General features: G+C 43.1%; 2 protein-coding genes across 5 annotated transcripts in view; both read left to right on the top strand.

Annotated features, from left to right (window-relative positions):
* usp45 (ubiquitin specific peptidase 45) overlaps window positions 1–13,985 on the top strand; it is a 90,860-nt gene extending 76,875 nt beyond the window's left edge. For all 4 annotated transcript variants that reach the window (XM_039805969.1, XM_039805970.1, XM_039805967.1 and 1 more), the window contains exon 18: window positions 11,823–13,985. In XM_039805969.1, coding sequence (XP_039661903.1) covers window positions 11,823–11,953 — 131 coding nt within the window. In that variant the 3' untranslated portion in view covers window positions 11,954–13,985. The remainder of the gene's footprint in view (window positions 1–11,822) is intronic.
* Window positions 13,986–19,362: 5,377 nt separating this feature from the next.
* Window positions 19,363–27,710, top strand: pnisr (PNN-interacting serine/arginine-rich protein). The gene is made up of 12 exons (XM_039805966.1): window positions 19,363–19,487; window positions 20,053–20,161; window positions 20,329–20,505; window positions 21,388–21,641; window positions 22,032–22,194; window positions 22,606–22,796; window positions 23,119–23,253; window positions 23,338–23,437; window positions 24,077–24,130; window positions 24,541–24,735; window positions 25,744–26,848; window positions 27,347–27,710. The coding sequence occupies exons 2-12, from the start codon at window positions 20,074–20,076 to the stop codon at window positions 27,378–27,380; spliced, it is 2,496 nt and encodes an 831-aa protein (XP_039661900.1). The 5' UTR covers window positions 19,363–19,487; window positions 20,053–20,073; the 3' UTR covers window positions 27,381–27,710.
* Window positions 27,711–27,996: the final 286 nt, after the last annotated feature.

Raw genomic sequence — 27,996 nt, 5'->3', positions numbered from 1 at the left:
ATACTACCTGCAAAGATTCAAGAAGATTGAAATCACGGCCTAGGACAAGTTCGAAAGAATGTAAAACACCTGAAAAATGCATAATTAAAAATGGCCGCCTTCCGGTTGGGCGGAGCTAATGAAGGTAAATGGGAAATATGTCTGCAATGATGAGAGCAATATGCAATAATTATGCATCCTAAAGTCCTCAAACATGTGTTCGTAAAATAATATTTTCTTCACGAAAACCAATATTTCAGAAATTCTGGAATTTTGTAATTTTTTCTAAAAATAGCACGATGGAGTTCAAGATGAGACCTATGTTCCCTAAAAAGTTGGTATATTAACTTATTACTTTTGTCAGAATTAAGGCGCACGTTAGGGGGCGCTATGGAGCCCCCTGGCAACGCCCGAGCCCAATTACTACAATACTTTCCAATTTTCACCAGTTGTGACATATTATCAAATTTTTGTGAGTTTTCGTGCATGCTAAGCCCCTCAAAAACGCGACGGAGGACTCGGAAAAATAATAATAATAATAATCTGACAAAAACAATAGGTTCCTTCGCACTTTCGTGCTCGGACCCTAATAATCTGACGAAAAACAATAGGTTCCTTCGCACTTTCAGTGCAAGGCACCGTTGGGGCCTTGCACTTTCGTGCTCGGGCCCTAATTAAAGCTGCAAGCAGCGATGACGGGCCCTCGCTTCTTGCCCCGGGGGGTACTGGCAAATGCAACATCACATGTAGACCACACATTCTAAGTTTCATGTAAATCGGAATAACTTTTGCCAAGATACAACCGTTCATGTTTCGAAACCCACCTACAGGAAGTTGTTCCTCCATAACTTGCGCATCATGTTAGCTATCAAAATTCTTTTAGTCACGAGGGTCCACCGAGTCTATATCCAAGTTTTCGTGCAGATTGGACTCACGGCCTAGGAGGAGTTAGACCAAGTATGTTTTCCCGTGTCATGTTTGGTGTCAATCGGAATAAATCTTGGTAAGGTATGCAACTTCCTGTTTCGACAGCCCCCTACAGGAAGTTGGTCCTCTGTAACTTGCGCATTGTGTTAGCTATCACAACTATTTTGATAACTTTTAGTCACGATAGTCCACAGAGTCCATATCCAAGTTTTCGTGCAGATTAGACTCACGGCCCAGGAGGAGTTAGACAAATTAGGTTTCCCATATATCGTGATGTGGCTAATTACAAAAAAAATTCTAACAGCGCCATCTAATGGCCGATTCACTATAACTTTGGCATGGATGCTCATGCCCCTATGCGGAACATCTGTGTCATGTTTAGTGTCAATTGGAATAAATCTTGGTAAGATACGCAACTTCCTGTTTCAACAGCCCCCTACAGGAAGTTGGTGCTCTGTAACTTGCGCCTTGTGTTAGCTATCAAAAATCTTTTGATAACTTTTTGTCACGTGGGTCCACTGAGTCTATGTGTAAATTTTTTGTGCAGATGGGACTCATGCTCTAGGAGGAGTTAAAAAAAGTAGGTTTCACATAAAGCAAATTTGCTAAATTAATTAAAAAAATGACAACAGCGCCATCTAAAGACCGATTATCACCATATTTGGCACACAGCCTCAGTAGCACATGAGGAACAACTGCACTAAGTTTTGTGTCCATTGGAATAGCCGTTGACAAGATACAACCGTTTCTGTTTCCACACACACCTACAGGAAGTTGGTCCTCCTTAACCTGTGCACTGTGTTAGCTATCAATATTCTTTTGATAAGTTTTTTTCATGAAGGTCCTCCGTGTCTACTTGCAAGTTTTCGTGCTGATCAGACTCACGTCCCAGGAGTAGTTAGACAAAGTAGGCTTCCCATATATCAATATTTCGCTGATTAATAAAAAGAAATTAAAACAGCGCCATCTAATGGCCGATTGCCACTAACTTTGGCACAGATGCTAAACCGGCCATGAGGAACAACCTTGTCAAGTTTCGGGGCAATGCAAATAATTGTTGCCACTGTTTAGACAGGAAGTTGCTATAAATTGCGCATTTTTTCAACTATCAAAATTCTCTGGATAACTTTTCGTCATGAGGGTCAACAGATACTACCTGCAAAGATTCAAGAAGATTGAAATCACGGCCTAGGATGAGTTCGAAAGAATGTAAAACACCTGAAAAATGCATAATTAAAACTGGCAGCCTTCCGGTTGGGCGGAGCTAATGAAGGTAAATGGGAAATATGTCCACAATTATTAGAGCAATATGTGTATTAAATCTGGTGATGATCGGAGCAACTATGTCCATGTTAAGGCCTTCTACGCCTTAGGGGGCGCTATGGAGCCCGCTTAGAGGTATGGCCCAAATCGCTGTACAGTCATGCAAAGCTCCCAGGAGTTTATGTGTGCGCCAGTTTTTGTGAGTTTTCGTATATATTGAGGCCGTCATAAATGTGCCCAAGGGCTAAAACCAATTAGGGGGCGCTATAGAGCAACCGTACCACTCCCAAGCCTAAATGTGAATTCAGATGAAAGAGTTTAATATTCTGCACATGGCTGCAAAAGTTTGAGAGTTTTCGGTTAAAGTCGTACAAACAATTGTTATAAAAATTAGAATTTTGTAATTTTTTCTAAAAATAGCACCATAGACTTCAAGATGAGATCTATGTTCCCTCAAAAGTTGGTATATTAACTTATTACTTTTGTCTAATTTAAGGCACACGTTAGGGGGCGCTATGGAGCCCCCTGGCAACGCCCAAGCCCAATCACTACAGTACTTTGCAATTTTCACCAGTTGTGACATGTGTGCAAATTTTTGTGAGTTTTTGTGCATACTAACCCCCTCAAAAATGCAACAAAGGAATCGGAAAAATAATTAAAGCTGCAAGCAGCGATGACGGGCCCTCGCTTCTTGCCCCGGGGGGTACTGGCAAATGCAACATCACATGTAGACCACACATCCTAAGTTTCATGTAAATCGGAATAACTTTTGCCAAGATAGAACCATGTTTCGACACCGACCTACAGGAAGTTGTTCCTCCATAACTTGCACATTGTTGTAGCTATCAAAATTCTTTTGATAACTTTTAGTCAGGAGGGTCCACCCTGTCTATATCCAAGTTTTCGTGCAGATTGGACTCACGGCCCAGGAGGAGTTAGACAAAGTATGTTTCCCATATATCGCAATGTGAATAATTAATAAAAGAAATTCTAACAGCGCCATCTAATGGCCCATTCACTCTAAATTTGGCATGGATGCTCAAGCCCCTATGCGGAACAACTGTGTCATTTTGGGTGGCAATCGGAATAAGTCTTGGTAAGATACGCAACTTCCTGTTTCGACAGCCACCTTCAGGAAGTTGGTCCTCTGTAACTTGCGCATTGTGTTAGCTATCAAAATTCTTTTGATAACTTTTTGTCAGGAGGGTCCACAGAGTCTACGCGTAAATTTTTGTGCAGATGGGACTCACGCTCTACGAGGAGTTAATAAAAGGAGGTTTCGCATAAAGCGAATTTGCTAATTAATAAAAAAAATGAAAACAGTGCCATCTAAAGGCCGATTGACACCATATTTGGCACACAGCCTCATTGGCATATGAGGAACAACTGTCTTAAGTTTTGTGTCCATCGGAATAGCCGTGTGCAAGATACAACCGTTCTTGTTTCGACACCCACCTACAGGAAGTTGGTCCTCTGTAACTTGCGCATTGACTTAGCTATCAATATTCTTTTGATAACTTTTTGTCACGAGGGTCCTCCGAGTCTATATGCAAGTTTTCGTGCCGATCGGACTCACGCCCCAGGAGTAGTTAGACAGAGTATTTTTCCCATATATCAATATTTTGCTGACTAATTTAAAAAAATCGCAACAGCGCCATCTAATGGCAGATTGCCGCCAGGTTTGGCACAGATGCTAATCTGGCCATGAGGAACAACCTTGTCAAGTTTTGCGGTAACCCGAATAATTGTTGCCACGATAAGGCAACTTCCTGTTTAGACAGAGCTAATGAAGGTAAATGGGAAATATGACTGCAATGATTAGAGCAATATGTGTATTAAGTCTGGTGAAGATCGGAGCAACTATGTCCAAGTTAAGGCCTTCCACGCATTAGGGGGCGCTATGGAGCCCGCTTACAGGTATGGCCCAAATCGCTGTACAGTCATGCAAAGCTCCCAGGTCTTTATGTGAGTGCTAATTTTTGTGAGTTTTCGTATATAATGAGGGCGTCATAAATGTGCCCAGGTACTAAAACCAATTAGGGGGCGCTATAGAGCAACCGTACCACTCCCAAGCCTAAATGTGTATGCAGATGAAAGAGTTTAATATTCTGCACATGGTTGCAAAAGTTTGAGAGTTTGAGAGTTTTCGTGCATCCTAAAGTCCTCAAACATGTGTTTGTAAAATGATTTTTTTTTCACGAAAACCAATATTTCAGAAATTTTAGAATTTTTGTAATTTTTTCTAAAAATAGCACGATGGAGTTCAAGATGAGACCTATGTTCTCTCAAAAGTTGGTATATTAACTTATTACTTTTGTTGGAATTAAGGCGCACGTTAGGGGGCGCTATGGAGCCCCCTGGCAACGCCCAAGCCCAATTACTACAGTACTTTGCAATTTTCACCAGTTGTGACATGTTATCAAATTTTTGTGAGTTTTGGTGCATGCTAAGCCCCTCAAAAACGCAACGGAGGACTCGGAAAAATAATAATAATTAAAGCTGCGAGCAGCGATGGACGGGCCCTCGCGCCTCTGTGCGCGTCGGGGTTACCGGCGGACTCCGCTCCTTGCGACCGTGCATTTGCGCGGCACTCAGACGCTGCAAATTGTCACCAATGAAAAGGGAACTCCCCGCCGAGTTCAACGATACCTCACACAAGACTCTACGTCATACGGTTGATTAGCTGTGAAAAGGGGCGTGGCTAATGCATAGGGGGCTGGTCAAACCATCACCAATAAAGAAGGAACTCTCTGCTGAGTTCAATGACACCTCACACAAGCCTCTACCTTAGATGGGTCAGCATTTATTAAAAAGGGCGTGGCTTCAACATAGGGGGCGGGCCAAACCATCACCAATAAAGAAGGAACTCTCTGCTGAGTTCAATGACACCTCACACAAGACTCTACGTCATACGATTCATTAGCTGTGAAAGGGTGCGTGGCTAAAGCATAGGGGGCGGGTCCAACCATCACCAATTAAAAATGAAGCCTCTGCTGAGTTCAATGATACCTCACACAAGTGTTTACATCAATCGGGCCATTAGTAATAAAAGGGGGCGTGGCTTGAACATAGGGGGCGGACCAAACCATCACCAATGAAGAAGGAAGTCTCTGCTGAGTTCAATGATACCTCACACAAGGGTATACCTTAAACGGTTCAAATGTTATGAAAGGGGGCGTGGCTTATGCATAGGGGGCGGGCCAAACCATCACCAATAAAGAAGGAACTCTCTGCTGAGTTCAATGACACCTCACACAAGACTCTACCTTAAACGGTTCAAATGTTATGAAAGGGGTGTGGCCTGAGTAAGTGGGCGTGGCCATATTATAGGGGGCGGCTCAGTATCACACGTAGACCACACCTTCTGAGTTTCATGCAAATCGGATGATGTTTGTCATATAAGGCAGATTTCCTGTTGCCAGCGGGGGGCGCTATGACCAAAAGTCAATTTTGGCCTGTAGGTGTCCTCAGGCCTGGACCCTTGTCCATCGTGAGAAATATAACATTTGAACCGTTTAAGGTAGAGTCTTGTGTGAGGTGTCATTGAACTCAGCAGAGACTTCGTTTTTAATTGGTCATGGTTTGACCCGCCCCCTATGCTTAAGCCCCGCCCTCTTTCATAAAATTTGAACTTTTTAAGGTATACCCTTGTGTGAGGTATCAATGAACTCAGCAGAGACTTCCTCTTCATGTGGTGTTTGTGCGCCCCCCCTATGTTTGCGCCACGCCCCCTTTAATAAATGCTGACCCATCTAAGGTAGAGTCTTGTGTGAGGTATCATTGAACTCAGCAGAGACTTCCTTCTTCATTGGTGATGGTTTGTCCCGCCCCCTATGCATTAGCCACGCCCCTTTTCACAGCTAATGAACCGTATGACGTAGAGTCTTGTGTGAGGTATCGTTGAACTCGGCGAGGAGTTCCCTTTTCATTGGTGACAATTTGCGGCGTCGCAAGGAGCAGCGTCAGCTGGTAACCCCGACGCGCGCCGAGGCGCGAGGGCCCGTCCATCGCTGCTCGCAGCTTTAATTAGGGCCCGAGCGCCGACTGTCGGTGAAGGCCCTATTGAAACTGAAGGAATTATTTTTCTTTCTTTCTTTCTTTTTCCTGTCAAATGAATTGGCTTTTTGAGGGCCTTAACATATTCAAAAACTCACCAAATTTGGCGGTCGCATCAAGTCTGTTGAAAATTTACGTATTTTAAGGGTTTCGGGAATAGGCGCACAAAAATAGCTTGCTAGTTATTAAAAGAATAACTTTTCGTCAGACGGTGTGGGCGTGGCGTGGTGGACATTTTGAGTGTTTAGCGATGAACAAAGAAGTTGTTGTAACTTGAGTGTACGATGTCGTATCTTCCCGATGCCCCCTATAATATGACCACGCCCAATTACTCAGGCCACGCCCCCTTTCATAACATTTGAACCGTTTAAGGTAGTGTCTCGTGTGAGGTGTCATTGAACTCAGCAGAGACTTCGTTTTTGATTGGTCATGGTTTGACCCGCCCCCTATGCTTAAGCCCCGCCCCCTTTCATACAATTTGAACTTTTTAAGGTATACCCTTGTGTGAGGTATCATTGAACTCAGCAGAGACTTATTTCTTCATTGGTGATGGTTTGGCCCGTCCCTATGTTTAGGCCACGCCCCCTTTTATAACTAATGACCCGTTTAATATAGAGTCTTGTGTGAAGTATCATTGAACTTAGCAGAGACATCCTTCTTCATTGGTTATTGTTTGGCCCGCCCCCTATGTTCAAGCCACGCCCCCTTTCATACATGCTGACCCATTTAAGGTAGAGTCTTATGTGAGGTATCATTGAACTCACCACAGACTTCCTTTTTAATTGGTGATGGTTTGACCCGCCCCCTATGCTTTAGCCACGCCCATTTTCACAGCTAATGAACCGTGTGACGTAGAGTCTTGTGTGAAGGTATCGTTGAACTCTGCGGGGAGTTCCCTTTTCATTGGTGACGGTTTGAGGCGTCTGAGCGCCGCGCGAATGCACGGTCGCAAGGAGCGGCGTCCTCCGGTAACCCCAACGCGCACCGAGGCGCGAGGGCCCGTCCATCGCTGCTCGCAGCTTTAATTAGGGCCCGAGCGCCGACAGCGGCGGCCCTATTGAAACTGAAGGAATTATTAGGGCCCGAGCGCCGACAGCGGCGAAGGCCCTATTGAAACTGAAGGAATTATTATTCTTCTATTATTATTATTTTCCCGTCAAATGAATTGGCTTTTTGAGGGGCTTAACATATTCAAAAACTCACCAAATTTGGCGGTTGCATCAAGTCTGGTGAAAATTTACGTATTTTAAGGGTTTCGGGACTAGGCGCACAAAAATGGCTTGCTAGCGCCCCCTAGAAAGTTAAGAAAATTAAGCCCCTGCAATGCGTTTAACGTAGACTCACGAAACTTGGTACACATATGTAACATGTCAAGATGTACAAAAAACTTCATTAGAGCCATACCCTAAACCCAACAGGAAGTCCGCCATTTTGATTTCAAAGTTCGAAATTAGTGTGATTTTGGCCATTTCCACATGTCGTACTTTAACGAACTCCTCCTAGAGATTTCATCCGATCAACTTCAAACTCGGTCTGTGCCATCTTAAGATGTTAAAGATGAAAAGTTGTTAAAAGAAAAACTTTTCGTCATAGGGCGTGGCCGTGGCGGGGCGGCCATTTTGTGTGTTTAGCGATGAACAAAGAAGTTGTTGTAACTTGAGTGTACGCCTACAGGCCAAAATTGACTTTTGGTCGTAGCGCCCCCCGCTGGCATCAGGAAATCTGCCTTATATGACAAACATCATCCGATTTGCATGAAACTCAGAATGTGTGGTCTACATGTGATACTGAGCCGGCCCCTATAATATGACCACGCCCACTTACTCAGGCCACGCCCCTTTAAAAAACACCACACCCTCACGCCCCTTTCATACATGCTGACCCATTTAAGGTAGAGTCTTGTGTGAGGTATCATTCATCTCAGCAGAGGCTTCATTTTTAATTGGTGATGGTTGGACCCGCCACCTATGCTTTAGCCACGCCCCCTTTCACAGCTAATGAACCGTATGACGTAGAGTCTTGTGTGAGGTATCGTTGAACTCGGCGGGGAGTTCCCTTTTCATTGGTGACGGTTTGCGCCGTCTGAGTGCCGCGCAAATGCACGGTCGCAAGGAGCGCCGTCCGCCGGTAACCCCGAGGCGCGCCGAGGCGCGAGGGCCCGTCCATCGCTGCTCGCAGCTTTAATTAGGGCCCGAACGCCGACAGCGGCGAAGGCCCTATTGAAACTGAAGGAATTATTATTCTTCTATTATTATTATTTTCCCGTCAAATGAATTTGCTTTTTGAGGGGCTTAATATATTCAAAAACTCACCAAATTTGGCGGTCGCATCAAGTCTGGTGAAAATTTACGTATTTTAAGGGTTTCGGGAATAGGCGCACAAAAATGGCTCGCTAGCGCCCCCTAGAAAGTTAAGAAAATTGAGCCCCTGCAGTGCGTTTAACGTAGACTCACGAAACTTGGTACACATATGTAACATATCAAGATGTACAAGAAACGTCATTACAGCCATACCCTAAACCCAACAGGAAGTCCGCCATTTTGATCTCAAAGTTCGAAATTAGTGCGATTTTGGCCATTTCCACATGTCGTACTTTAACGAACTCCTCCTAGAGATTTCATCCGATCAACTTCAAACTCGGTCTGTGCCATCTTAAGATGTTAAAGATGAAAAGTTGTTAAAAGAAAAACTTTTCGTCATAGGGCGTGCGCGCGGGCGGCCATTTTGTCGCGTTTACCGAACAGGAAGTGGGTGTAACTTCGAGTGTACGTTGTCCGATTACCTTGAAACTTTTCAGGATTCATAAGAGTCCAACCCTGAGGACAAATAAAGGCCGATATTTACTTAAAGTCATAGCGCCCCTAGTGGCAACAGGAAGTAGGCCTCAAAAGTCAAGGTGCTATACTTTTAACGAACTCCTCCTAGAGATTTCATCCGATGGACTTCAAACTTGGTCTGTACCATCCCAACACCTTAACAATGAAAAGTTAAAAGAAAAACTTTCCTTCGCCAGACGGTGTGGGCGGCGTGGCGGCCATTTTGAGTGTTTAGCGATGAACAAAGAAGTTGTTGTAACTTAAGTGTACATTGTCGTGTTCGCCCGGAATTTCTCCACGATGGACAAGGGTCCAGGCCTGAGGACACCTACAGGCCAAAATTGACTTTTGGTCATAGCGCCCCTGGCTACAGGAAATGCGCCTTATATGACAAACATCATCCGATTTACATGAAACTTAGAATGTGTGGTCTACATGTGATAGCCCTTTTATAATATACCCACCTAAACCGTCACACCCCTTTAAAATTGAATCAGAGTAAAGTTCGTGTGAGGTGTCATTGAACTCAGCATAGACTTCTTTCTTCATTGGTGATGGTTTGACCCCCCCGCGCAAATGTACGGTCGCAAGGAGCGGAGTCCGCCGGTAACACCGACGCGCGCCAAAGCGCGAGGGCCCGTCCATCACTGCTCGCAGCTTTAATTTATAAAATATTTTTTTTATATATTATATATAATATATATATATATATATAAAAATATTGTCCCGCCCCCTATGCATTAGCCACGCCCCTTTTCACAGCTAATGAACCGTATGACGTAGAGTCTTGTGTGAGGTATCGTTGAACTCGGCGGGGAGTTCCCTTTTCATTGGTGACAATTTGCAGTGTCTGAGTGCCGCGCAAATGTACGGTCGCAAGGAGCGGAGTCCGCCGGTAACACCGACGCGCGCCGAACCGCGAGGGCCCGTCCATCACTGCTCGCAGCTTTAATTTATAAAATATTTTTTTTATATATTATATATAATATATATAAAAAAGTATTTGAAGAAAAAATGACATAGTAAAGTGACAGTTGTGTGAGTAATAGCAGCAGTTAACAAGTCTATGTCAACAGTTTAGACCAGACTAATATATGGTATGATTATGTTGCGTTTGTCTTAATATAATATAATATAATGCAAGAGTCAATGTAACATATTAACATAATGGGAAGAAGAACTGGAAGGCCAGAAGTGTAGAATGTGAATAGGAATGGCACCAGAGGTGCACCAGTGTTGCTAATCAGAACTTCAGAGGCATAACCATCCACTCCGACATAGTGATGCCGACCAGTGAGGTAGTCTATACTCCACAATGCAGTGTCGGGGTGCAGTTGAATCCCTAGAAGCTTATCCCTTAACTGGACTGGAGTACCGAACAAGAGATGGAGCATGCACAGTTGGCACGCTTGCTATGGGTACAGTCCGTCCCAAATTATGGGCTCCACACATACGTCAACATAGGGGTCTGTGCGGACCCTCTCAAACACGAGGGTGCGGAAACAGTCCCTCAATCTTCTCCTTGTAGCTGTTCTTGGCCTCTCAGTTTTCTCTTTAAATTCTTTTGACAGCCTTCGCATTGAAGGCCCTCTTCTTTTTGTTGAGAAGGCTTTTCATCTAATTGTTAATCCAGGGTTTGTTATTGGGGAAGCAGTGAACCTTTTTGGATGGGACAGTGGTGTCCTCAGAGAAATGGAGTCCGTTATGCAATGAGAGAGACCCTCAATAGCATCCCCATAGTCCTCCAGGAGCAGTTCCCAATCTGGACATGGAAACACTCTGGAGGGTTTCCTCAGTGTCCTCGGACCAGACCTTCACAGTCGTTGTTTCATCCATCTTGTTGGCGAGGGACTTTACCTTCCCCGTAATGATCGATGGAAAGAAAAGGTTTAATTGTTCTTTCCTTCTCTAACTTCTCTCTGACTTTCACACCCATTCTCCTGCCACGGCAATAGTGCCTCCATATCTCCTCCGGTAAATACACTGAAGGAACTCCATGGCGGTATTCCAGGAGCTCGTTGCGGGTCTATGTAACCATGGTACTCCAAACTTATGCAAATTAATAGTTTTGTACTATGCAAACCCCACTGTATAAAGTGCTCGAGATACATGCTCAGAAAGTACGAGTACAGCCAGTGCAGTATCTTAGCCAAATCACTCTGTTTGTATTTACCTAATTTAGTAATGAAGTGCACAGATTTGCATCATTATAGTTTTATTATAATATCAAGATAAGGGACGAACATTTATATAAGCTTATTAGCCTATTAGCTATTTAGGAAATCTAAATGACTTCTAAATGAATTTTACAAACGCTAAACTAGTTTATGGACAGGAAGTCACATGTCGCTTCCCACATGGCTGTTTGTATTTTATAACAAACATGTTGAGAGACAAATCTGGACGCTCATGACTGACACCTTTGAAACACACGCAATCATACTTGTCTATAGACCAATGTTACAACCCGTCTAGGGTAAAAGGGGCGCTTCTCCACATATCTGTACACTGAACAAGATTGTTTACCCACACTGGCCTTTAGTCAGACTTAAAAAAATAACAGAAGACCACTACCAAAGAGTTAGTGCCTTTTTTTTTTAAATGTATCTTTAATGACGTCACGGCCACAAGACAAATACAAAACCACATAGCAGCTTATTTCTGTGTCTGTGTGTGTGTGTGTGTGTGTGTGTGTGTGTGTGTGTGTGTGTGTGTGTGTGTGTGTGTGTGTGTGTGTGTGTGTGTGTGTGTGTGTGTGTGTGTGTGTGTGTGTGTGTTCAGGTGCCAGGGATGCCGGCAGCAGCTTCCAGGGCCAGTGGGTGTACATCAGTGATACCACTGTTCAGATGGTACCAGAGTCAAGGGTACTCAACTCTCAGGCATACCTGCTCTTCTACGAGGAGCTGCTGTAATGTGTCTAGCAGACATATTTTTTTCTCTAGATCTCCGTTTTGCTTCCTATTGTTTTTGATACATGCCTGTACTACTCCTCATGCTCTATCTGTTACTAAGTGGGGGGAAGAAAAGGGAAAGACTTCCCTGTACGCTCACTTTTCTTACTAGAGGAATAACTATCGTTTGCATACAAATTCTCAAATAAAATTGGCACCTCTGAATATCTTAGATATAAAAGATGAACATCAGATGTTAAAGTTATTATTTTCTGATAATTCATGTTTTAAAAATCCTACCCTTTAAGAAGAGTTCGGGAGAAAATAGTGTAACTGAACCTGAGCTGTTTTAAGTTTAATGTCTGTCACGATGACATGCCTGAGGTATCTGCATGAAGGAGTTTTCTACAGTAACTACAGGAAGTAAGCAGAGTTATTGCATGCTAAACTGCGCTCAGCACTGACAAGTTGATGTCAAGTGTGTATGTATGTACACATACACACATGTATGAGTGAGTGAATGAGTGAGTGACAGGAGAATGTAGATTTTAGGTGCTATGTGTATCATTTTCACATCGTAAAAGCATTACCACAATAAAATGAGTTAGTATTATAGTCAGTGTAATTAACGTAAACCCTCATGAAGATTGGCTCCTCTGTCTGCATTCTACACAGAATATTTTTCATTGTGTGGCACTGGCTCAGATTTGTTCCGATGTGTGCTTGATTGTTTCTGGCAATGGCAGATTATAGATGGTAAGAAATGCCAAGAGAAAAATGAATTCAGACATGTTTGTTCTTTTCAGTAAAGAGATTGATGCATGAGGACAAGTAGCAATATCATTCGTGACAGAGTTTATGGGAAATATGGGCGTTCATTTGAGAAACTCAAGCACTAATAATACAGCAGTGCACCAATGGTGTTAAATAGTGGCTGGTAATTGCCTCAGCCTTTGCCCTCTTTATTTATGTTACTGATGATAACCAAGCTATCTCAGCTAATTGTAGTTTACATTGACATAGTGGTTTAAATTGTTACACATAGCACCTTTAAAGAACAGCACAACAGTTATGTTACAGCCTCCTTTGAACATATTTTTATTTTATTTTTTACATCAGAATGTAAAAATGTAAGACTATCAGTGAATTACATTTGCCAAAGACAAGTTTTGCAACTGCAAGTCAGAGCAGAAAATCCCAACCAAACACACGAGGAGTTTACTTACAGTTTCTTTAACATTTGTTCTTTCAAGGCCGTCAGTATGGTTCTCGAGTGTTGTTGCACAAACAAACCTACTCGATGTTTATCAGACTAACAAAGCACCATGTCTGCCTTTTGTTGTATTTCAGCTCTACTGCAACTGTGTAGGCGCACTCACAAACCCATTAAGATGTTCAACAAAAAGTCAGCGCTGTGAATATCCCTTATACGATCAGTAAGGTTGACCAAAACAGTACTATAACAAAGAAGCAAACTCGAGGCTTTAAGCCGGACTAGAAGAAAACCGTCTTTGCTGTAATGTGCATGGGTTAATGTTCCAATGAATGTATTGCCTATTCTTGAAATGTCTGTCAAATGAGCTGTTCATCTTTTTCTATGAAAATATTTTAGATGAAAACATTGTTCTTGGTTGTTGGGCCATTTGCCACAACAGTAGAAGGGAAAGGGTTGGACAAGTGCATCAGAATCTAGAGGTTGATTATTTTTATTTTCAAACGAGGACAAATTCAGTGCTTATGCTTCAGGTTTAGGAAACCGGTGCATGGTGAAATGAAAAAAAAACATATGCATAGTCAAATGCAAAGAGGGATATTTGTGACAGACCGTATTTATGTACAGTAGAAGTTACTGTAAGGAAAAATAATGAGTATATGTAATTGTACATACTAGAAACAACACAAAATCATGGTGCTTAAGGCGTGCAGGGTTTAATGTTCAAGACGGCTTTTTGTTTCCAGAAAATCATTTAATTTCATTTATAAAAAAAAGAGAAAACATTGAAATGAGTATACCTACAAACTGTATCAAAATAAAACTAATTTATGAACTGAATATTCTACAAGGCTCATCTTTCTCTCGATGCGTTAGCCTTGTGCAACAGCACGAGGGGGGGGAAGGGTTTTTACTGTTTCTGCTTTGGACTTGATGTCGTCCTGTTGTTACTCTCAGCGAGATGTTGTCCAGCATCGCTGTGGGCTGTCGCTGTGGATCCAAGGATGCCACACTCAACCCATCTTCACCGGTGATCGGCCCTGACGGGAGCAAAGCAGCACTGCTTCAGAACATGTCGCGAGCTGGTGAAGAGGAGGTGGGTGTGGAATCAGGAAAAGGGCAACGTCCAAAAACATCGCTTTGCACGTCCTCTTGTTCCCACACGCTGTGACACCCGAGTCATGCTGCTGGAACATTAAAACAGGTTGTCAAGCCGCCACCAACAAAAACGGCAAATCTTTTCTGAAATGCATTTGTCTATTTTTAAAGCGGGAGGCGGGGGGGGGGGGCTTTTGGCTCGGGGACATGCTGCTGAAGCATTAGATGTGATTTAATCTCACTTAATGAAAGACACCCTCCCCCTGTGTGAGGCAGATGTAAGAAACTAACGCTGGAATGCTCATTACTGTCTTCCTATCTACCAGCAGTGGAGGTTACATGTTCCTGTTGTCACCATGCACGCCATTGTCACTGTGTCACCTAGGTTAATACCACACGTATCCTGCGTTAATCCATAACCCAGTCAACACATTTTCTCATGAAAGCATCTACACACGCCTCAGGCTTTGCTCCTCACAGTGCATATACATCACTTTTATTAACACTGACATAGCACTGAACAACACCTGCACATAACCCTTTCTTTCCTAAAACAGGATGTGTTAAATATATTTCAGACATGTTTTAGGAAAATGGGGACCCAGTAAGAGCTACAGAGCGACCGGACATCAGTACTGTATTTGTATTTCATTGTTGGCTTTTTTTTACTGTGATAATCATTGCTATTGAAATTGATCCAGGCAACCAATGCCTGCTTAGCGTATGCTGCCCTCTACTGATATAGACATGTTGTAGGAAATACCAGCACATAAGTTAAATGGCTGGATTACCAGAAACCGTCCTGTGGGCCCCACGAAGACCCCAATAAGGAATAAGGGTCTGCAGCTCATTTTGGCCCCAGTGGGTTCATCTTAATTCCAGTTAAATGCTTGGCTTTAATGCACGTCCACGGTTTTGGTGTGCACCAAAGAGTAACATCCACCTGCTCAATGTGGGTTCCACCCCAACCTGTACTTGGTCACCATGTATGATCTGCTCTTCTATTTATACCCATTTCAAACAATGTATTATGAAGTCCTGTATGAGATTTTAGAATTGTAGCATCTACCATCTCCAACTGTTTGTTGTTCAAGTCTTCTGTCCAGTCCTTGTTTTTGTTTTTACCAAAATAAGAACTTTTAATACACCTCCAGATGCACTATTGAAACAGGCAGTATATGTAAAATATACAGTATGCAACACATAACTCTTGCATCATGGTGTAATGTCAAAACAGACAAATTAAACTGACAACATTAAGACACTTTTTCACTCAGTGCCTGAAATACACAAACACACCCAGATCCTATACATGCACTAATGGAGGGAGGACAGCAGTTGGGGGGTTCGGTGCCTTGCTCAACTTGGCAGTGCCAAAAAGGGGAACTGGCATCTCTCCAGCCACCAGTCCCCACTCCGTACTCAGTCCACACAGGGACTTGAACTGGCGACAATGACCTACAGCCACACCTTAAAACTCATTTTGAATGTCATTCCCTCGGTGTCGTCTTCAGGCAGGAAGCAGTGATGGATGTTTTTGCTGCCAACTGAAGAAGCAGCTGAATCCACTCATCAGACTTCTTTAAAGGTCCCATGACATGCTGCTTTTATATAGACCTTAGTGGTCCCCTGATACTGTATCTGAAGTCTCTTTTATATAGATCTTAGTGGTCCCCTAATACTGTATCTGAAGTCTCTTTTATAAAGACCTTAGTGGTCCCCTAATACTGTATCTGAAGTCTCTTTTATATAGACCTTAGTGGTCCCCTAATACTGTATCTGAAGTCTCTTTTATATAGACCTTAGTGGTCCCCTAATACTGTATCTGAAGTCTCTTTTTATAGGACCTTAGTGGTCCCCTAATACTGTATCTGAAGTCTCTTTTATATGGGCCTTAGTGGTCCCCTAATACTGTATCTGAAGTCTCTTTTATATAGACCTTAGTGGTCCCCTAATACTGTATCTGAAGTCTCTTTTATATAGACCTTAGTGGTCCCCTAATACTGTATCTGAAGTCTCTTTTATATGGACCTTAGTGGTCCCCTAATACTGTATCTTAAGTCTCTTGTCTTTTATATAGGCCTTAGTGGTCCCCTAATACTGTATCTGAAGTCTCCCGAAATTCAGCCTTGGTGCACAGCCACTAGAGCCAGTCCCACAATGAGCTTTCCTTAGTATGTGCCATTTCTGTGTCTAGCTTTAAATGCTGTTGAGGAGGAGAGAAGGGGGGGCAAGGTGGAGGGTGGGGGTGGGGCCTTGGCCAACTGCCACTTTTCTTGTTTGAAAGCCATGATGTCTCTCTCTCATGGGTGGGCCAAATTCACTGGGCAAGGTTGGAGTGAACAAAGCTAGGGAGGAGGGCTGTATATATAGCCTCTAAGTGGGTGATTGATTGCATCTGAACGGGGCTGTTCCTTCCCATGCAAGGCTGTTTGATTTTACGGTCCCTGTCTCAGGTGTGATCAGGTGGCCTCTCTTTAGGGACTTTTAACACAACAGTGGTACTGAGAATAAATGCGTGTCAAATATTACTCACTGAAACTGAGGAGGGATGGCCTCTGGTGAGATAAGCAGCCTTCTGGCTTCAAACCAAAATTGCAAAAAGTGTTGAGATCTTGGAAAATTCCATTCCATGATAAACACAGAGGTTGCCATGCTTTTATTCTATGGTTTATGCTTACATACACTACTGTAACTCTGTATGGGGAAGTACTCAACCCACTAAACTTGTCCCTGTTTTTTGTCGTCAGAAAAGGGCATTCAAATCATTCTTCTCAACTTCTGTTTTTAAGATCAGGCATCCTCACAGTTTATCAAGTCAATCAACTACACATTGCTTTATTTGTATACAGATCTTTAAACAAGATACATCCTTCATTCTAGAATGAACTCTTTGTTTTACTGTTACCAAAAATGTAATATGACATCATTAAGCTCTTTTTTAATCATGTTGTAGACAAGATGGGATTACAGTACACATTTAGAGGCCAAATGCTGAATGCTGTTTGGCACTGCAACCTACTGCAAAGTCCTGTTGCAAGAGACCAACACTAAAATAGTTTATTATATTTGTCAGCAATCAGATGATGACTAATAAATAAGAATCTGGTGCCAATGTCTCGCTTCCTCTACATCTTGTAGAACTTTGACAAAGGTGCTCTTTAAGTAGTAGCTTAGTAGTAGCCTCAGTGGTAATACATATAATACTTGACGTATGTCAGTGTGATGAAACTAATCACAAAAAAATTGTTTTTTTGTCATAACAGTTTTGACAATATCGGCCTACCATTGTTACAGTGTAGATCACTTAAAAAGTATAACTCTGAGCTCTAATGGTAATGGACAAGAATGCCGGCTGAATACTCATGTGGGTCTGTGTGTTTGTAAAAAGGCCCAAATCTACAGTTTAGTTTTAATAGATCATATTAAGGAGGTATAAGCAGACAGGCATGCAATTTTTTCTTTTAAGATAATTTTTTGGGCATTTTAGCCTTTAATAGACAGGACAGCTGTAGACAGGAAAGGGGGGATAAAGAGGGGGAAGACATGCAGAAAATGGCCACAGGTCAGACTCGAACCCTGAGCTGCTGCGTCGAGGACTGATCCTCTGCACATGGGCGCCTGTTCTACCAGGTGAGCTACCCAGGTGCCCAGACATGCAACTGATATTGACCACATCATGTTTAGATGATAGATAATTACATCGATCATCTGAGTGACTGTCATACACGTTTTAAATTATTCAGTATTGTGCTCATTATCATTAACCTCATTAGCATCTGAATGGATCTATGCTGCCTTTACGTGCTGCTCCTAAGCTCCTATACTTCAGAAGGAAGAAGCGATAGTGAAGAGTAAAACTCGGTTAGCTACATAATTCCCTCAAACAAGACTAGCTACAATAATGGGCGAATGCACTAAACCAATGATGACACCAGCTGACACGTTTTAGGGGGAAAGCTATGCAAATTGATTATGTCCGATCCCCCCCACTCCGGACATAAACAGGAGGCTGCGTTAAAGTGCTCATATTATGCTCATTTTCAGGTTCATAATTGTATTTAGAGGTTATATCAGAATAGGTTTGCATGGTTTAACTTTAAAAAAAACACCATATTTTTGTTGTACTGCACATTGCTGCAGCTCCTCTTTTCACCCTGTGTGTTGAGCTCTCTGTTTTAGCTACAGAGAGAAACATCTCACTTCTGTACCATCTTTGTTGGGAGTCGCACATGCTCAGTAGCTAGGTAAGGACTACTAGCCAGTCAGAAGCAGAGTATGAGGGCGTGCCCTGACAGTCCCTAGGTAAGGACTACTAGCCAGTCAGAAGCAGAGTATGAGGGCGTGCCCTGACAGTACCCTAGGTAAGGACTACTAGCCAGTCAGAAGCAGAGTATGAGGGCGTGCCCTGACAGTACCTAGTACATCCTTCCTTTTTTCCTTTCTAAAATAGGTAGGCCTATTGTACATTGTTGTTATAGTGTCTATTTACATATACTACTTTTATTGTGTCTATTCTGTATTTATGTTGTATAGGCCTAGGCTTGACTGTTAGCAGTAGGCTTTGGTTTATTGTTTATTCTCTTTTTGATGTGTTTATTGTATGCACCAAATACACCAAGGCAAATCCCTTGCAACAACTGTAACGTTAAACTTTGGCAATACATCTGATTATGAATTGATTAATAACGTAATCACATTAAACATATAGGCCTATTGATTGATTGATTGATTAATTAATGTGCTGACTATTTGTAGGTTTAATAACTTTGTTAAATAAATTTGTTTTGCTCTAACTCGTGCATGCAACATCGAGGATTAACTCTGCATTTATTTTCCTAACATGCTACAAGTGACATTTCAACAGAGATCCACGTATGACCAAAAATTGAGTGGCTTAAAAGGAGAAGAAAAAAAAAAGTCACAGTCCCAAAAATGAACACATCGATCGGTGGTCTAGGTGTTTTAGACTCAAAGGCACTCACGTACAGAGTCGGAGACTAGATGCTAGAGAACCTCTTGCCCTTTCCATTTTAGGAACGTGCAACTATACACCCCCCATCTGCTTTAAGAGGCAGGCAGCGTCACAAAATAATAACCAAATAAACGCCTCGGCTGAGTGGTGATATTACCGAGCGCCTGTGAAGGCAGCAGCAGCGCCTCGTTTCACACTTCCTTTCCGAGTAGTTGGTGCAGCCATTTTGATTTGGAGCCGCAGCGCTGAGGAGAAACTGTCTGGAAAAGGTGGGGATTATGTTACTCCAAGCACGACGCTGATATTTCCTTCACACGTTCCCGCCAGCGTGGAATTTAATTTAAATGCAACGGCATATTTGTTCACCCGGTTAGAACATGGTGCTACGATCTTTTAGCTTTAATTAATTTTTTAGCTTAGCTCACGTTAGCTCGGGTGGGCTCCCTTAACGTTAGCTCACAGTCGCATGACCACAGGCAGCTTTAGATGCTGGGATTTCTCCGGCTCCAAATGTATTCCAGAATCATGCGTCAGTAATGACATAGTAAGTTCCCGTTTATTAGCTACATAGCGTTTGTTTCCATCATTAGCTAACTGGGGAAATGGTTTCCAGCTAACGGGAGTCTCTAAATACAGCTAGCCGGGTCAGCTAACGTTAGATGTAACGTAACGTTAGCACATAAATCGAAGCTAAAGCTCGTTCATTTCTGGCCATTAACGTTAGAGGAGACTCGGGTGTAATGTTATAGCGCATAAACTGCAGCAGCTCTCTCCGTGTTAGCAAAAGAGATGCTGATGGTGAAAATCTAAATCTTGCCGGCCTGGATATTCCAGGTGTGAATCCAGAGGAGAGCGATGTGGGACCAGGGAGGACAGCCCTGGCCGCAGTGGCCTCTGAGCCAGCAGCAGTGGATGCAGTCTTTCCAGCACCAGCAAGATCCAGGTCAGTGAGTGATGCACATGCACCATGAACGCATTTTTTCATCAAATGAAATGTGCCTCTGCAGGGCATCTTTGCACATCTTCCCACTGCTCAAGCAGCCTTGATTCACTAGTTTCACTAGTATCTGTAAGAGCTTCTCTTTGGGTGTATTTTCTGGGTGCGTGCAGGTCAAGTAGACTGGGCTGCTCTGGCACAAGCATGGATAGCCCAGAAGGAGTCGACAGGACCAGAGCAGCAGAACATTCAGCCTAATGGCCAGGGCATCCCAGGCCTTGAGCCAGTTGGACAGGGCAACCACGGCGCCTTCCAGGGTGACCCAGCATTCGGCAGAATGTGGCAGCCAGGTACAATTCTAACCCTTTAAATCTTAGGAAGTTTCTCTATTTTATTGTTATTTTTCTCCACTGTTCTCTTTGTTTTTTTCTGGTACTGGAAATGGTTCACTACAGACTTAGTCTTATTTATTAGACTGAAGACAATTATTGTGATTTATGACATGATATGTGATCTCTCATGTGTATTTGTGCTGGATACTAGGGCTGCACAATATATCTATTTTATTTTTATTTTTTTAGATTATTTTTTTGGGGCATTTTCAGCCTTTGTTTTGACAGGACAGCTGAAGACATGAAAGGGGAGAGAGAGTGGGGAATGACATGCAGCAAAGGGCCGCAGGTCGGAGTTGAACCCGGGCCCGCTGCTTCGAGGACTAAAATCTATATATGGCCGCCCGCTCTACCAACTGAGCTATACGGGTGCCCATATATCGTTTTTTTATCGTCAATATCAACTGGCGCAATAATCCCCTCGCGAAAAGGCTGCGACATAACGTAACCGACACTCACAGAGATTCTTTATGCTAATTGAAAGAAAAAAACAGTAGAAAACAGTTTTTAGCTACTGTAACTATTATTCTTTTTTTAGTGGTTCCTTTTACATCCAATTCAATGTTCAACTTGTTCAATACAATGTTGGAAACGATTTTCTTTCATTTGTTTTAAATTCAACAAGCAATTTTGTTTCAGAATACTGAAAGCGGCAGAAATGCAGAGCTGAGTACACTTTAATATCTGTTTATTTATCACAAGTAATACTGTTACAGCATATTTTCCTCAAATCGTTCAGCCCTACTGGATACCAACCAAATCCCTCTTGAGTAGACACTGAGAAGAAAAAAAACATAAGGTGTACACATTGCTTCACATCAATGATGTTGTTATTAACAGAATGGGGAATGCATGGCCAGCCCCCTCCTCCTCCACCCCCTCCTCCTCCTCCACCCCCTGACCAGCCCTGGATCCCCCCAGGGTCCGGACCGATGGATGTGGTGAACCCCAGCGAGGACAGCAACAGCCAGGACAGCGTGGAGTTCAACTCTGAAGCCCACCACGGGGTTTACCCCCAGAACAGCCATGGGTATGGGGCACAGCCCGACAGCTACGCCATGGCCCCCATGGCCATGAACCAGTTTGATTATCAGGTATGCAGATGCTACAGTAGAAACTGTTGAACCGTTTGGGTTTTAGTGTGACAACCAAGTAACACAAGAAGGAACAATCCATAGAAACTGTGCCGGGTCCCAGCATCTAGAGCTATCAGCTATCTTTCTTGATGAGGTGCAGAGGAAAGTGTTGGCTTTTTGAGGATCCAGCATGGTTTGTTTATTATTTATTAGCATTTTTTCTTCTTCTTTTCTTTAATAAAAGAAAAAAAAAACCAAACAAACATTCTAACCCAGTCAGGAGTGATGGATGAATGTCAGCTAACTTAATCTGGGGAAAGGCAACAACAACCCCACACACAGTTAACAGAGGACCTTCTGTACTTTGAACTCTCTTTTTAATTTTCAGTTTGTGCTGTCTCTCCACAGCATGGAGCTGCCTCATCCTTTGCCCCCACACCCGCAAGCTTCCACTCCCCATACTGGCAGGGTCCTCCTCAGAGCAGACGAGATACCAGACCACCCGGCTTCAGAGAGCGGCCCAGATCCCCTATCCAGCTCCCTGTCAAACAGGAGGCCCCAGCCCTGCTAGGTGAGTGTATTTGTTCACCTCAAAGCAGGTGACTTCTCTTTATTTTATTATTATTTATGCAACATAAAATAATGCTCCTAATCTTATGACAGAGTATGAAAATTGACTCGCACCTAGGCATGCCAGACTAGACGTACATTACTGTTTATTAAGTTCTGTTTAGATTATTTTGCCATTATGTATTAGTTGTCATCCCTTACCTGTTTGCACTATCGTATGTGAAAGTCGTAACCGACGGTAACATTACCACACCCTTTTATCTCTGAAGTGATAGTACTTATAACATTAGAGTCACTCGGTAGAAAATAAATTGGCAAATATTCTCATATTAGATTACAAAAGCGGTTTGTGCAGTCTTAACAACATGGCAGTATTTGGATAACTTACTTTGACCTGGTATTTCACCTTCAGATGCAGTAAAAAGGCGCACACTACCTGCATGGATCCGGGAGGGGCTCGAAAAGATGGACAGAGAAAAGCAGAAGAAGCTGGAGCGAGAACGAATGGAGAAGGAGCGTGCAAAAATGGCCAAAGATGATGGCAAAGAGCACGAGGCCGACGAGGGAGGTGATGGGCCACGTATGCCCCGCAAGAGTAAATTTGTAAGCAACTCAGTTTTTGTTCTTGACAGTAATTGTTACCTTTTTTTAAGTGTGTGTGTGTGTGTGTGTGTGTGTGTGTGTGTGTGTGTGTGTGTGTGTGTGTGTGTGTGTGTGTGTGTGTGTGTGTGTGTGTGTGTGTGTGTGTGTGTGTGTGTGTGTGTGTGTGTGTGTGTCTGTGTGTGTTGTATGATGAAAGAACATCCAGGGGCATGAACCGTTTTTTCCGGTACTATAATCAGGACTGTAGCAGCGATTGCCTTCACAAATGATGCACACTTTGGCGCTTGTTTAATAAACATAAATATGCTTCTGTATGCATCAGGACAGTGATGATGAGGAGAATGACGACAACGAAGAAAAGGCCTCTATCAAGAAAGAATTTTCTGGTCGGAGCCCATCGCCTCCTGCAGAGGACAGTGAACCTGAAATGACGGAGGAGGAAAAGGAGTTCCAGCTGGTCAGTTTGACCATTCAGATCTTTTCTGCATGGAGACGGAGATGGTTAATTGAAAATAATGAAATTCATATGTACCCTCTTTAGATGATCATCACAAAAACCCTACTGACAGAGATCCTTCTCGAGGTCACCAATGAAGAGATCCTGCATGTGGCCAAAGAGACTCACCGGAGAGCCACTCGAGGTCTGCTCTTGTCTTTTCCAGTTCATACATCATCTATGCTTGTCCCCAAGACATTGTGTTTAAATCTGAAGAGAATCTCTTATGTGTGCATAATAATCTCTTTAAATGAAACTCAATGATGCCCTGTAAGCTAGGGTGATTGAGCGGCAAACATGGGAGTATATCTGATATGCATATATTCAACCATTCTCTGCTAATGCATCAGGAGGAGAGAGAGCAGAGCAGTGCTTTTTACAAACAGTATTTGAAAACGTGTTCTTCTGGTACGTGGTATTGAAGGTCCTGCTGAAAGACAGTACGATATGAGTGAATAAAGTATCAGCATTGAATCTGACCAGCTTCCACCTGTAGATAACAAGTGACTTCCTCCATTCAAGTGACATGTGCATTAGTACAGATTGGTTCTTTCCCTCCCGTCCGACTGTTTGACTTGGATTGTGTGGCAGAATTTTGTTTAACCCTCTCTCTTTTCTCCATTTTTTTTGTTTTTTTGTTTTGTTATTTCTTTTCTCTTGTTACCAATGGCAGCTCTTGTGAATAGTGCTTTACCTGTGACCCCCCCCCCCTTCTCTAGCGACTCTCTTGCCTTTGAGAAAATGTGTTTTAACATGTTGTTCCTGTTGTTGATGTGAATCAAAGCTCCTGCAAAACAGCTGGCACAGTCAAGTGCACTGGCTTCTCTGACTGGTCTCAGTGAGTATCCCTTTTTCTGTCACTGGGGGGGAGGGAAGGAAATTACTTTTTTTAAATTAATGGCAGGGTATAGGAACATGGGAAAAGCTGTTAGTACACGCCTGTACACCCAAATACACTTTCCAATATTAGGGGAATCGCAGTGATGGATTTGGCTTTAGTTTTGCACTTGGATGATAGAAGCATGCTCTTGAATACAAAAGTATGTCTAGTTTTTCTTTGAGGGATTATATGTATTAGTTTGTTTTTAAAGGGGTTCTCAGTGTGAAATCTAAAGTTGTACAGGATTAGGTGCCTTTCGCTGGGACTTTGGGTTGGGATTGGGGGCTTTCAAAAGTGAGACCTGATTGTGAGAACATATCTCATCGTCCTTACCAACACTCAACAACCCGGGGGTTCTGTTGTGGCAGGTGGGCTTGGTGACTATGGTTCAGATGAGAGTGAGGACGAGGATGAGCGCAGTGTGCGAGGGTCTGAATCCTCCGACACCGATGATGAGGAGTTGCGCCACCGCATCCGAGAGAAGCAGGACGCCTTCCGCCGCAAAGAGCGGGAGACGCAGCAGCTGCAAGACAAACAAGCACAGGAGGCTCTGCTTGCACGTGGTAAGACACGATGTTAGACAAGGAACAAAATAAAAAAGAACTTTTCCCCCCAACTTTTTGCATATTTTACAACTTTTACGTTACGCATATGAATTGGCTTTTTCTGTTTCCATTAAAGTTGGAGTAGTAATCCAACAACAAAGGAAGATGTTGATACTTGTCTGGAATATATATATTTAAATCCGTGCAAATGCTCACAGTGACCAGGAGTTAAATGATCAAAGTTAGTGCTGACTTGATCTCATCTTGAACATCACTCAAGATTACAACCATAAGTGTGAAAGTTGGGAAGTCATTTCAACTACAGTCGATACCAAGTTTGATACCTAGCCTAGAGTACCGATCCGATAGCAGTGCGTTTAAAATACATATATACACACATCACATTTTTTTTCTTTTTAACAGATGTATATTACTATCCCTGTATTGATGTGATATTATTGCTATTGTCATTGTATGGCCTGGCTCAGGTTAAACCCTTTATAAAACATGAACAAATACATGCAGAGAATGAATGTAGTATGTATTGCCAGTTCATATGCCATTATTGGCGTGTGTTATCAAGATGCATATTCGCTTTTTAGCATGTTTATCAACGCCGTTTGGTCTCCATTGACTTACATTACCTTGCGATTGCGTGTCTTTATTTTTAATTCATTCTTATTTAAATTTACGCCATAGCGAGTAGTATGAAAGGGCGAAAATCTGCGTAGGGAGGTTGGTCGGGGGGGGGGGTGGATGGGTCAAAGACAGGACTTTCACCCAGGAGACCGGGGATCGGGTCACGTTTCCTAAACCCAACCGTCGCTTTCTTCTTTTCCTAAACCCAACCCCGTTATTGTTTTCCTAAACCCAACCCCGTTATTGTTTTCCTAAACCCAACCGTCCGAAAAGCGTTTATGCACACACGCCACTTGGAAAGTGGCGTGTGTGCATAAACGTGAAGTCATGATGTCACGTTGTTCCTTGTGTATTTTTTTTTAATGAGTCTTTTGTTTGTTTCTACAGAAGAGATGGTGAAGGAGAGATTGATCAGAGAAAAGGGGGATTATGATGAGGGCCAGCCAGAGAATCCACACAAACAGGAAGTAAATGAGAGGGAGGCGGAGCCCTTGGTAGAGAGGCGTAGGTCCCGTAGTGAGAAGGAGGGTAGCGAGAGCAAGCACTCGGGCAGAGGGAAGGAGCGATCCGGGCGAGGCGGCAGCCATTCCCCGGCCAACGGGCACAGCAGCAGCTCCCGCTCCACCTCCAGCCACAGCAGCCGTCGTTCTTCCTCCTCCTCGTCTTCTTCTTCCTCTGCATCGTCCCGCAGTTCATCGCGATCCTCCTCCCCACGGAGAAAGAGGAGGCGTAGCCGCTCGTCCTCCCACAAGGCCCGCAGGCGCAGCCGCAGCCACAGCTCCCACAGGCATCGCAGTGAGAAGGGCAGGGACAGGAGGCGCAGCAGCGCTGAGAGGTCAGGCCGCCACAGGAAAGATCGCAGTGATTCCAGGGAGCGCAGGAGCCGCAGGAGTAGATCCAGATCCAGAGAGCGAGACCGGGCCAGAGCCAGGGCCAGAGACAGCCGCAGTCGCAGCAGAGAGAGGGAAAAGGAGAAAGAAAGGGATAAGGAGAGGAAAAGGAGCCGGGATGGCAGAGACAGCAGTCATAGTCGTAGTAGCAAAAACAAGCCGAAGGCTTCCAGCAAAGACAGAGAGAGAAGGAGGGAAAGGAGTCATAGCCATGAGAAAGACAAGAAAAAGAAGGATAAGGATAGGGAGAAAGAGTCAGATAAAAAGAAGGAAAAGCCAAAGGCCAAAGAGAAGGAGAAAGAAAAAGGAAGCTCTGTAGTTACAGAGGAGAATGGCAAATCGAAGAAAAGGAGAGAGAGTGACTCATGCACGGACTCCCAGAGTGACAAGCACTCCCGGCAGGATAGCAAAGCCAGCAAGAGGGGCTCCGCCAAAGCTAGCAAGAAGCGCTCCGATTCTGACTCAAGTAGATCCCCTAGCCCTGAAGTTAGCAAGGAAAAGAAATCTAAAAAATCCAAACGTAGTCGCTCAAGATCGACGGAAAAATCTCACAAGTCTGGTAAGAAGGCAAGCCGCAAACACAAGTCTAAGTCGCGATCAAGGTAGTATTCGTTTTTTCTCATTTTTCCCTACTGTATGTTTTTCATTGTATGTCTCATTGTGATTTCTCTGGAGTCCTTTTTTAATCAACGTATTTGCAATAGCTTTAAAAAGGCAAATTGTTTACTGTATGTTATGAAAATGTACTGTCAGATGCAGTCACTTCTGCCTAACTGTAAAGTCAAGTCTGCTGCAATAAAGGGTTTTAATGATTCATGTCTTATCTATCAAATGCAAATTTACCATTTCTGAATTTCTAACAAGTCACATGAAGTCTCAACAATCCCCGCTGTTGTCTTAGTAGAGTCTCTTTGGTAGCACAAGGGGAGGGGGGGGCTGCAGAACATTAGTTTTTATGGAGATTATAAACAGTTTTGTACTCTGGGAGTACAGTATGTATGGTGGGGGGCAGGGGGATTTGTGCATGTTTGTATATTGTAGTCTGCGTGGGTAAGTGTGATTGGTGCAGTATTAATGTCATGTCCACGCCTCTCTTTCAGGTCAACATCCCCCTCCCGTCGTAGCAGACGCTGAGGAGCACAGTTAACCTCCTGATCTGTGCACTTTACCATTTTTTTTAAATTCCATGAGTTGAGCAGGCTTGTCTCATTATAGAGGCAGTTGTGTAGGTGAACCCCCCCCCCCCATACATCTTTCATCTTTGTAAATATGTTGTTATTTTTAAAAGTGTGACTGAAGAACAAGATTTTTTGAATGGTAGGAGTTTTCACTTGTATCATTATGCAAAGCTTAATAAGACTCTGTGGACACTAAAAACTCAAGTTGTATCATTTTAAACCGTAACAGGATTAACTTTTTCTCCAAACATTATTGTAAATGTCCAATAAAACTGTTTGTTCCTTGTCTTGCCTCGCTGTCTCTTTTCTTATAATGCTACATTTAACAGCAAACTTTCTTTTCAAATTTTTCAACACGAGGATTAATGTTACATTTGTAAATCAACATGGTTATGAGATCAAAACACTTAAAAGGGCCAGAAAATGTCATCCCATTCACATCAGCGCAGCTGAAGGTTTTTGTTCTAAAATAAGCTGCTTTAAGCTAATGTCATTTCTCATTCGAAGATAAGGTACATTTTTAGAAAGAAAGATGTCATTACGACGAACTCTCAAAGGATGTTTATGAACCT

The sequence above is a fragment of the Perca fluviatilis genome, chromosome 7, assembly GCF_010015445.1.
Source record: "Perca fluviatilis chromosome 7, GENO_Pfluv_1.0, whole genome shotgun sequence".
NCBI classification, from domain to species: domain Eukaryota; kingdom Metazoa; phylum Chordata; class Actinopteri; order Perciformes; family Percidae; genus Perca; species Perca fluviatilis.
This window is presented reverse-complemented; position numbering and strand designations above follow the sequence as displayed.

What these genes read in the sequence shown, in the direction of transcription:
- pnisr (XM_039805966.1), top strand. Translation starts at nt 20,074, where the DNA reads ATGTGGGACCAGGGAGGACAGCCCTGGCCGCAGTGGCCTCTGAGCCAG. An exon ending in AGGAAAAGGAGTTCCAGCTG is followed by an intron (nt 23,254 to 23,337) that starts GTCAGTTTGACC and finishes TACCCTCTTTAG; the next exon opens with ATGATCATCACAAAAACCCT. An exon ending in GGAGGCTCTGCTTGCACGTG is followed by an intron (nt 24,736 to 25,743) that starts GTAAGACACGAT and finishes TTGTTTCTACAG; the next exon opens with AAGAGATGGTGAAGGAGAGA.